We start from the raw sequence: 11,867 nt of genomic DNA, 5'->3' as shown, positions 1-11,867 counted from the left end.
GAGGAGAGTAAAAAAGTTGGCTTAAAGCTCAACATTCAGAAAACGAAGATCATGGCATCTTGTCCCATCACTTCATGGGAAATAGATGGGGAAACAGTGGAAACAGTGTCAGACTTTATTTTTTTGGGCTCCAAAATCACTGCAGATGGTGATTGCAGCCATGAAATTAAAAGATGCTTACTCCTTGGAAGAAAAGTTGTGACCAACCTAGATAGTATATTCAAAAGCAGAGACATTACTTTGCCGACTAAGGTCCATCCAGTCAAGGCTATGGTTTTTCCAGTGGTCATGTATGGATGTGAGAGTTGGACTGTGAAGAAGGCTGAGCGCCAAAGAATTGATGCCTTTGAACTGTGGTGTTGGAGAAGACTCTTGAAGGTCCCTTGGACTGCAAGGAGATCCAACTAGTCCATCCTGAAGGAGATCAACCGTGGGATTTCTTTGGAAGGAATGATGCTAAAGCTGAAGCTCCAGTACTTTGGCCACCTCATGCAAAGAGTTGACTCATTGGAAAAGACTCTGATGCTGGGAGGGATTGGGGGCAGGAGGAGAAGGGGACGACCCAGGATGAGATGGCTGGATGGCATCATGGACTAGATGGACGTGAGTCTGAGTGAACTCTGGGAGATGGTGATGGACAGGGAGGCCTGGCGTGCTGTGATTCATGGGATTGCAAAGAGTCGGACACAACTGAGCGACTGAACTGAACTGAATAGTATTGTGACACTTCAGGAAGTTTCCATGGAGTTTTCTGGTCCCCAGCCTTGGGTGAATATCTGGAAAAATATCAAAGGAAATCCTGTTTTGAATAATAACCTGAGGAGTTCATGAAGTAGAAACAGTTTGGCTCCCCAAAATAACTGGATTTTGTTTACTCATCCATGAAACAGGTTTTTCACTCTAAACTGAAATCTCCTCTATTTGTTGGTCTCTTGAATCCCTACCCTGTTAGAGCAGCAGAGAGAGCCTTCAGAAGAGTCTGAAAAGTTACAATGATTTTGAAAAGTAATTCCCCAATAGCTATTAAAATTCATAAATACACATACTCTTCATCCCATCAGGCCTAGTCTGAGAAATCTATCATACAGAAACAAAAAGTCAGTACATATGAACAAATGGAAGTAGTTCTTTATTTAAATTGCATCTAAATGACAGTGATCCTGTAACAACCTGGACATTCATGACAAAAGAACAGATAAATAAGTTGCTATATCACAACATCAAAGTTATGCACCTATGTGGCGTTTCCCAGTGGTCCAGTAATTAAGACTCTGCCTCCAACACAAGGGATGCAGGTTCCCATCCCTGGTCAGGGAATTAAGATCCTACATGCCCTGAAGAGCAGCCAATAAAAAAGAACTTACACACCTACAGAAAATGAATGTGAACATACTATCATAACAGAGGGATCCTGATATATTTTTAAACTTGGAAAAATCAACAAATTATATTAGTATCAAGAAATGTAAACTATTTTCACCACTACTAAATTGAAATAATGTTCAGTCTGGCACTGAATCAATATCACCTGCATTCTCAGCATAGTCGGAATGTATGTAAATCCACTTTTCTTCGCCATACTTTCAACAAAACTCTTTTCATCTCACTGTTCCACAAGCTATAGATCAGTGGATTCAGCAGAGGTGTGAGCAACGTGTAAGCCAAGGACATCAACTTCTTGGTTTCTCGGGCATAGCCAGATTTGGGTTGTAAGTAAGTCATACTGGCTGTGCCATAGAAGAGGGTAACAGATGTGAGATGGGAGGCACAGGTGGAAAAGGCCTTTTGCCTCCCAGTGGTTGATGGCATCTTCAGGATGGCAAAGAGAATTCGAATGTAGGACAAGAATATCAACAAGAAAGGAACCATAACAATCAAAATGGTGCCAGTGAATGCGCAGATCTCAAACAGAAAGGTGTCTGCACATGCAAGTTCTAACACTGGGGGAGTCTCACAGAAGAGATGATTAATTTCATTGGGGCCACAAAAGGGAAAACTAAAAACCCATGAGGTCTGCACAGTAGCCACAGTGATCCCTGAGACCCATGAGAACATTACTAAGTTCATGAAAACCCTTTTGTTCATAGTCACTGGGTAGCTCAGAGGATGGCAGATTGCAGCAAATCGGTCATAAGCCATTGCCCCCAGGAGAAAACATTCAGTGCCCCCAAAAAGAAGAATGAAATACATCTGTGAAAAACAGCCTGCAAAAGTGATCGTAGTTTTTTCACTGGAGAGGACCACCAGCATTTCAGGCATGATGACTGCACTGAAACCCACTTCCACCACAGACAGGTTCAGGAGAAACAAGTACATGGGAACGTGGAAGCTCTGTTCCAGGGAGATGACGACTATAATGATGGCATTTCCCAGCAGAGTCACCAGATAATCAACCAGGAACACCCAAAAGAGCTGCCTCTGTAGTTCAGGAAAATTAGAAAAGCCCAAGAGGATGAAGTCAAACACAGAGCTTTGGTTCTGCCTTTTCATGTCAACAGTGGAGCATATACTGTTTTAGGAACATAGTTTACAAAGTACAAAGTCACAGTCTAACAGTTCTGAGCCAGCATCTGCATTCAACCCAAACAATCTTAACAAAAAATATAAAGAGGAGCCCATCCTGACAGAAATCTAGTTTGACAGTTTTGGAGAATGGCTGATTATTGTAACTTATAAATCTTATCTGATACATACAAAATAATATCAGAGTTTTATTGCAAACACCATGTAGTTTGAAAATCAAATTCAGTGTTAAAGCAAGTAGGAATATTCTATAACTCAGATCCCATTCATAAAACACTGCTAAAGGTAGCATCTATTTTCTCAACTTTATGTAAATATGAAATTTAAGACCACAAAAAATAAAGCTCATGTTTGCTATGCTAATCAGAACATAGGGCCGGAAGAAGAAAGCAAATGTGGGCTAGCACTCTCCTCATTTCATTCAAAAGACTCTGAACTAAGAAATACTTAAAGATTTTTGAAAACAGAACAGGTGAGACAATTTGAACTTCCATAAGTATAAAAATGCAGTAGGTACTTACTACCTCAGAATTGTACACTTTAAAGTAGTAAAACTTATATTACATATATTTTACCACAATAAAAGTTCAATGGATTAACATTTTCAATTAAAAATAATGCCTCAAAAAGTGACAAATGGAAAAAGATAACCCACAAAAAATTTTTATAAGATTCTACTAAGTCTAGGTACAACAACAATGATATACACTTTTTTTTAACTATTCATTAGTTCAAAATGACTGTGCTTGTCTTCGTTAAAAGTGACAACTCCCTGTAGAAACACACAAAGAAGGTGTAATTTAAATGTTCCTACCTGAGGTGATCTGTAACTATGTGAACTGGCTTTATACCCATTGATTTTTGCCAATAGGTCAAATATATTGGGACTTGCCAGACGAGAAACATGTGGTATCAGTTCTCATTGGTGGAACCTTAAGACATAATGATTTAAGGAAAAGCCCACGTTTTATTTACTGTAAACTTATAATTTAGAGTTTTCCTTCTCTCTCTCTCTTTCGTTCTCTTCTCTTTCTCACCATTAAATTTCTCATCAAGGTGTTCAATTAATCATTAATTACTCAACACTGATTGAGCACCATTTTTAGCCTGTATACTCTGAGACAAACCTTGAATACCAGAGTTCAACAGAGAGCAAACCACACAACCTAAAATGGAAAATAGGGTCTCACTCCCTAAGCCAGTACTTATAACTCCTACCTCTCACACTGTGCTCTATTTTCTTCAATAGCTCCTACTGATTTGTATTTACCCATATATTTGTGTATATATATGTATATATAAACACACACTGTCTCTCTCACTAAATATAAATCCCAGGATTGCAAAGATTATACTTTATACTCACTATGCCTACAAGAGTTTCTGATGCATAACAAATGCTAAAACAATTTTTTCTTGAATAAATGAAAACAAAAATTAGGATAATGCAGACTCAACTTTATAGGAATGTTCTATCTACATTAAAAGTAAAATCAGTATAAACAGTATTGGGGGAAAAGGTAATAACAAACATATTAGATACTTCAAGGAGGAAAAGATTACTTCTGAATGAGGGATGAGAGTGAATGACTACCTCATAAGCAGTCAAGGGTGGAAGGGCAACAAGGCAGGAGAAAGACAGGAGGAAGGCTGACTTGCTCAAATCAAAATGTATTTGTTGACAGTTTAGCACTAAAATGGAGATCTGGTTCTCTGTGACATTGTAAAAATCAATGGAAGTTAACTGTGGGAGATGAGAAATCCAAGAAGACAAAGACAGCAAGTTGAAGACATGTAATGCTGTCTTTAAAAAAGGTCATTAGAATATTAGCAAACAGCAGAAGGCAAGTTGACTTCTTTCTAAGTTTGGCTATAGGCATGTACTAAAATCAAACCTCTATAAATGATATTTTTGTTGTCAAAAAACTCCTAAATTAATAAAAATAGACTCTGCAGTCCAAGTATTTAATTTCTAATGGAGAGAAATAACGATGCATATTCAGTTACAAATTTTCAAAGTGGATAGGTTTTGAGCACTACAAAATTCAGAGTATCATACAAACAAACATACAAAGAAGGAGAAGAGGGTGACAGAGGATGAGTTGGTTGGATGGCATCACCAATGCAATGGACATGAACTTGGGCAAACTCCGGGAGATGGAAAGACAGGGAAGTCTGGCGTGCTGCAGTTCATGGAGTCACGAAGAGTCAGACACAACTTGGCAACTGAACAACAACAACACAAAGTGGAAAACCTCTAAAGGACTGATGTAAAGCATGTTATAAACAAAATGTTCATGATGTAAATAGCAACTGACTATAGATGCTCCACTTAATAACTTAGAGACCCTAATGCTGTCTTAATAGCTCTCTGACATGGAATACTTAGGCAGATCACTCTCCTTTCTAGATTTCAGCCTTCCAGTTGAAAAAGCTCTAAGTTGGACTTATTTACCCATTCCTTCCCAGTGAAAATCTTCTAAGACTTGATGATTAGTGCCCTCCAAATACACACCTCTAAGTATTGTCCACACTTTTTCTCTGAAAAGAAAAGAGCAAAACTGAATAGCATCAACACCAAAGAGTTTACTGATTCAAATGTTTCAGCTGTGTTCAGTGATTCCTGATCACTGAGATCACTTCAACAGCATCTCTAACTATCAATAGAAGATGAACTGTAAATGAAAAACCCACCAACAAGCATATAGCAAGAATCTTCTCTTTTTTACCTTGAATCTCGCAAGTAAAAGAGCCTGGAGGATCAAGATAGTGGAGAAGAAGGATTTAAGCGCACCTCCTCTCATGAGCACACCAAAATCACAACATGTAAAACAACCATCAGTGAAAACGACAGAAATCTATCATAAAAGATCTTCTACAACTGAAGACATAAAGATGAAGCCACAACAAAACAGGTAGGAGGGGTGAACTTGCAATATAATAATGCTCATGCTACATGGTCAGAAGTTTTGCCTCTAGTTAAAAGCCACATCCTCATAACACAGCTCAGTGATTCAGTGCACTGATTCTAGAACATTATATGACATTGAATCACATGACCCGAAAAACCCGTCCCTGGAGAACATGCAATCAGTTTGTACATGCTTTCTTGTATTTTTGCACAATAACTAAAGAGGTTTAAACTTGGCCCCTCAGGTGACAAAGCTCAAGAGCACAAAACCTGGAGCACCACTCCCTCATATTCCTATAAGGAATAAACATTTCCCAACACAAGAGATTCAATTGCACCATGATATCTCTCAATAGGAGGTGGAAATAATGATTGAATAAAGGTTTAAAAGGGGAAAAGAAGAAAGCAGTGAGGGGAGGGTGTGAGCAAAGGCAGGTGAGCCAGAGGGGAGGGAATGGCTGGATGGAGGTGCAGTTGTGCAGTGCTGAGCTATAAATTAGGACAGGTAGATGGAAGACTGTTTGTAAAATGCCTGGCTGACTTCCCGCTCCACCTCCCACAAAGATTTTGATATTTTGCATTATTATACTTATTGAGTATACCTGAAAATCAGGGGACTCTGGGATCAATCTAAACTGGCTTAAACAATTCAGGAGACTATTGGCTCAGTCCAGCAGAGTGAAAAGATTAATGAATCTGCAGGCTGGTCTTTGTCTAAAACTGGATGATGAGGCTGGATTGCAGGTTCTCTTTGTCTACCTCTTATTGTTGCTTTCCCAGAGTAGGCTGTTCTGTTCTCAAGGAAGCTTACCCCTTCTGACAGCAATGAGGCTGACAACACTTAGGGATTCAATCTATCCAATCTGTATCCGGTGAGAAATGTACCAGTTACACTGAGAAAAATGAATTTTCATCACAAAATCCAATCCAAAGATCCCTCCCATATCATTCATTATGGTGGGATAACACCACACACTTGAACCAGTCACAAGCATCAGGCATGGGAATGGATGCCTGATATGAGAGTTCCATGATTCATACCCATGAGTCCCATCCCAGGGCCTTCTGACATACTAAAATATTCTATTTCTTGATGTAGGTGATAGTAACCCAGGTGATGTGCAGTTTGTGAAAAATCATCAAGATGTAGACTCACAATTTATACATGTTCCAGTGTGTATACTAGGCCAGATAAATGCATTTCAGATACATGCAAGGGGATACAAAGGAAGGAAGATTAATATCAAACTATAATTCAAAACCAATACTAATAAATTTATTTTAAAAAATCAAAATAGAGATTTAACATATTTTCTCAATGACTGGCAAAGCAAATAAAAAGCAAAGACATAGAAATGGGAATATTTTAATAACATTTTCATTTAACATGGTAATGAGAGAGTAACTATGGAACAGAAAGAACACTTTCTACCTTGCTAACTGTACACTTTCCTACCAAAATATCTCTGGTATCTTTACAAAATTGATTATTTGTCAGTGAGAAAAGATCAGTAAATGCAAATATTTGATAGTCATACACGCAATATACTTTGGAATAAAACTTCAAAACAAAAAAACACCTAAAAGTCATTATTATTGTTGTTAAAATATATGCAGAGCACATCATGAGAAATGCTGGACTGGAAGAAACACAAGCTGGAATCAAGATTGCCAGGAGAAATATCAAGAACCTCAGATATGCAGATGATACCACCCTTACGGCAGAAAGTGAAGAGGAGCTAAAAAGCCTCTTGATGAAAGTGAAACAGGAGCTTTGCGCAGTGGCAGTATCGTAGCCAATGAGGTTTATCCGAGGCGCGATTATTGCTAATTGAAAAAAAAAAAGAAAAGAAAAGAAAGTGAAACAGGAGAGCAAAGAAGTTGGCTTAAAGCTCAACATTCAGAAAACGAAGATCATGACATCTGGTCCCATCACTTCATGGGAAATAGATGGGGAAACAGTGGAAACAGTGTCAGACTTTATTTTTTGGGGCTCCAAAATCACTGCAGATGGTGACTGCAGCCATGAAATTAAAAGATGCTTACTCCTTGGAAGAAAAGTTATGACCAACCTAGATAGCATATTCAAAAGCAGAGACATTACTTTGCTGACTAAGGTCCGTCTAGTCAAGGCTATGGTTTTTCCAGTGGTCATGTATGGATGTGAGAGTTGGACTGTGAAGAAGGCTGAGCACCAAAGAATTGATGCTTTTGAACTGTGGTGTTGGAGAAGACTCTTGAGAGTCCCTTGGACTGCAAGGAGATCCAACCAGTCCATTCTGAAGGCGATCAACCCTGGGATTTCTTTGGAAGGAATGATGCTAAAGTTGAAACTCCAGTACTTTGGCCACCTCATGCGAAGAGCTGACTCATTGGAAAAGACTCTGATGCTGGGAGGGATTGGGGGCAGGAGAGAAGGGGACGACCGAGGATGAGATGGCTGGATGGCATCACGGACTCGATGGACGTGAATCTGAGTGAACTCCGGGAGATGGTGATGGACAGGGAGGCCTGGTGTGCTGCGATTCATGGGGTCACAAAGAGTCGGACACGACTGAGAGAATGAACTGAATAGAGCCCAAATTTATTATTGTTGTTGTCATTATTATTATCAAAAACCTAGAACATGGCAAGCAGGACTAGTATAGGGATCTAGGTTTACTCAGTCCTTGCTGCATTTTCCTAGTATGTTCAATTAGCCATGCTTTCTATACTTTATGCATATCATCTTAGCAGTAATGGGTAATATACTTTTTTTTTGCTGTTTTATGTTTTATCTAAATTTATCAAGAAATAATTGACAAAATATTGAGTTAGTTTAATGTTCATGATTTAATGCTTTCATACATGTATATGTTGCAGAATAATTACCACAGTAAATTTAATCAATCACCCCAATTTTCTTTCTTCTGATGAGAATTTTCAAGATGTGCTCTCTTAGCAGTGCTTCCCTGGTGGCTCACGCGGTAAAGCGTCTGTCTACAATGCGGGAGACCTGGGTTCTATCCCTGGGTTGGGAAGATCCCCTGGAAAAGGAAATGGCAAACCACTCCAGTATTGTCGCCTGGAAAATCCCATGGACAGAGGAGCCTGGTAGGCTACAGTCCATGGGGTCGCAAAGAGTCGGGCACGACTGAGCACACTTTCACTTTCACTCTCTTAGCAACTCACAGATATATAATATAGTGTTGTTAAATATCATCATCAGCTTATATATTACTTCCTCAGAAATAGTTATCCTATAACTAAAAGTTTGTACCTTTTCATTTACCCATTTTCCCCACTCCCCCTCCCAAACTCAGCTGATCGCCATTTGTTCTCTGTTTCTCCAAGTTTAATTATTTTAGATTCCACATAGAAGTGAGGTCATACAGTATATCCCTTTCTCTGATTTAGTCCACCTAGCATAATGCCTTTGAGGTCCACTATGTTGTCACAAAATTTCCTTTTTTATGGCTAAATAATGTTCTATTGTGTATGTATTTTCATGTAAATATCACGTTTTCTTTAACTATCCATCCACTGATAGACACACTTAGGTTGTTTCAATGTGTTGGCTAATGTAAATAGTGCTGCAATGATCATGGGGCAGCTGTCTCTTTAAGACAGTGATTTCCTTTCCTTAGAATATTTACCCAGAAGTGGAATTACTGGATCATATATTAATATCAGGTGTAATTTTTTTGAGCACCTCCATACTGCCTTCTACAGTCATGCACTGATTTGTATTCCCACCAGCAGTGTTCGAGGGTTCCTTTCTCTCCATATCCTCACCAACACTTATCTCCTGCTTTTGATGAGAGCCATTGTAACAGGTGTGAAGAGGTCTCACTATGGTTTTGACTTGTAGTTCCCTTGTGATTGGTGATACTGACTACCTTTTCACGTACCTGTTGGTCATCTGTATGTCTACTCTGGAAAATTGTCTATTCAGTTCCTCTGCCCATTTTTTTAATCAGGCTGGTTGTGTTTTCCTTTTGAGTTGTGTGAGCCCCTTATACGTTTTGAATGTTAACCCTTTACCAGATATTTATTTTGCAAATAGCTTCTCCCATTTCATAGACTGCCTATCATTTTGCTGATGGAATGATTCCTTTGCTGTGGAGTTTTTTACTTTGATATAGTCCCTCTTGTTAATTTTTGCTTTTGTTGTTTTTTTCCTTTTGTTGTCAAATTCAAGAAATCATTGCCAAGACCAATGTCAAAGAGATTATCCCTTAGATTTTCTTCCAGGAGCTTTTTCTTTCACGTCTTACATTCAAATCTATAATCTATTTTGAGTTGATTTTTTAGTTTAGTATAAGATGAGGGTCCAGTTTTACTCTTTTGCTTGTGAACATCCAGTTTTCTGAATACCATTTATTGAAGAAACTATTCTGTCCCCATTGTGCATTCTTGGTTCATTGTTAAAAATTAACTGATGACATATGCATGAGTTTATTTCTGGATTCTCTATTGTGTTCTATTTGTATATGTGTCTTTTTATGCCAATACCATACTGTTTGGACTACTATGGTTTGTAATATAGTTTGAAATCAGGAAGTGTGGTTCCTCTAGCTTTGCTCTTGTTGGTCAAGTTTGCCAAGAGCACACTTTTCTCAGAGTTGAATATTGAACAAGGATCTATCCATCCCTGACCCATAAGGATAACTCCAATGGACAACCCAGAGCTCCCTGTTGGGGTCAGAAGACTTTTCCAGGCCTCCTTGGCTGTTGGGGTTTATTCCTGCCCAGTCCTGTTTCAGCGTTTTTTCTTTTCCAGATGTTTGCACTCCTAACTCCAATTCAGTATCTGCTACCTAGAAAAGCCAGGGAACACAGTATTCAAAGTAGTTAGCAACAGGAGGCTATAAAACAGGGTGTGGTGACTGAATCTTACCATCTGACTGGCCTGATAGTTCCCATTCATTTTGTTATATGAAACATAGACATCTCCTGGCACAACTGAGAAATTCAGTAGTAAAAGCTTTCAAGATGGTGACCTGGAATAATGTAGCCCTGGTGGGAAATGTCTGGATAGTGAAATGATTCAGGTATTGAAAGGTAAGAAGGAAGAGGGGTTGATAAATCAAAGAATAACAGAATTATATAGTTGTTACTATATTACTTTGATCCCTGCAGATAAATAACAAAAAAGTGACCATAATCAACACCATAGAAACATGAGAGCCAAAGAGTCCTTCAGTACTTCCCAAGAACCCTCATCTCTTGCTGTGGCCAAGCAGAAAAAGCGAAATCAAACCCAGGGTTTTAAATGGCTAGACTTCAAAGATAGTTCAATGCTTAATCAAGAAACGTGTGTTGTGCCAAGGCTGGAGTTGGAACTGGAAAAAAATCCAAGAGTTTGACATATGGAATGGGAAAGCTGGATGGATGTCTCCAAGGACTTTCCCTCCAAGATATCTCTGAACCTTCTGATGATTCAGAATTTGCCAATCCCTCCCCCATTAAGAGCAGGAAGACTACATAAGGTAGATTCAGGAAGATAATCATGAATTACCTTCATCTCCGCTCTAGGAATCCGGGCCTATACATACAGTTAAGTCATATAAACCCAGTCAGAAACACTGGACCAGATAATGAAAAAAGAGACTGTATCACAAAGGAACTGCAAGATCTAGCTGGCCTATACCAACAGAGGGCAAGAAAACTCATGGTACTGGAGCCTGAGGATACTGGATCGGGTGGCTAGTACTGTACATTAGTCTGGAGAAGGAGAGTTTGTTGCCTTGGACTGGAAAGAAAAGAAAAGAAGTTTGGCAGTAAGGAGATCTAAGATAGATACGCGTAGATGGACATATAGAGGAGGCATGAAGTGTGATGATCTTTGTGTCCTACATTAACATCCAATCAAGCAGATTAAATGATTCATCCAGCTTCTATTAGCAACAGCCAAGTGATGGCCTGTATGCATGCGTGTGTGTGTGTGTGTGTGTGTGTGTGTGTGTGTGTATCTGAAGGATATAGGTCTCTAACAAGGTCTCTGAATATATATGTTTAGTTGACTGTCAGCCTGGGGAGCCAGCTTTGAACCCAAAGAGAATGTAGATGGCTCCCCTGAATGCTAGAATAGTACATAGACTACTTTGAAAGTCAAACAGGTCCCATTAGCAGAGGAATTCAAGAAGATATGAAACTACTGCTTGTTATGTTTTTTACAGGGGAAGTCAAACATCACGTTTATGATCAACCTAGATAGCATGTTAAAAAGCAGAGACATTACTTTGCCAGCAAAGGTCCGTCTAGTCAAGGCTATGGTTTTTCCAGTAATCATGTATGGATGTGAGAGTTGGACTATAAAGAAAGCTGAGCACCGAAGAATTGATGCTTTTGAACTGTGGTGTTGGAGAAGACTCTTGAAAGTCCCTTGGACTGCAAGGAGATCCAACCAGTCCATCCTAAAGGAAATTAGTCCTGGGTGTTCATTGGAAGG

General features: G+C 39.1%; 1 protein-coding gene and 1 pseudogene across 1 annotated transcript; one reads left to right on the top strand and one right to left on the bottom strand.

Moving 5' to 3' along the window:
* Positions 1 to 1,536: 1,536 nt before the first annotated feature.
* LOC138420136 (olfactory receptor 10A3-like) lies at positions 1,537 to 2,490 on the bottom strand. The gene has a single exon (XM_069553292.1). The coding sequence runs from the start codon at positions 2,488 to 2,490 to the stop codon at positions 1,537 to 1,539; it is 954 nt and encodes a 317-aa protein (XP_069409393.1).
* Positions 2,491 to 7,204: 4,714 nt separating this feature from the next.
* Positions 7,205 to 7,284, top strand: LOC138421402 (U4 spliceosomal RNA; annotated as a pseudogene).
* The last annotated feature ends 4,583 nt before the right edge of the window (positions 7,285 to 11,867 follow it).

The sequence above is a fragment of the Ovis canadensis genome, chromosome 15 (genome assembly GCF_042477335.2).
Source record: "Ovis canadensis isolate MfBH-ARS-UI-01 breed Bighorn chromosome 15, ARS-UI_OviCan_v2, whole genome shotgun sequence".
NCBI lineage: Eukaryota > Metazoa > Chordata > Mammalia > Artiodactyla > Bovidae > Ovis > Ovis canadensis.
The sequence above is the reverse complement of the archived record's forward strand: the minus strand, read 5'-3'. Positions and strand labels throughout refer to the sequence as shown.

Excerpts from the sequence above, each read along its gene's own strand:
- LOC138420136 (XM_069553292.1), bottom strand. The coding sequence starts at position 2,490 with ATGAAAAGGCAGAACCAAAGCTCTGTGTTTGACTTCATCCTCTTGGGC.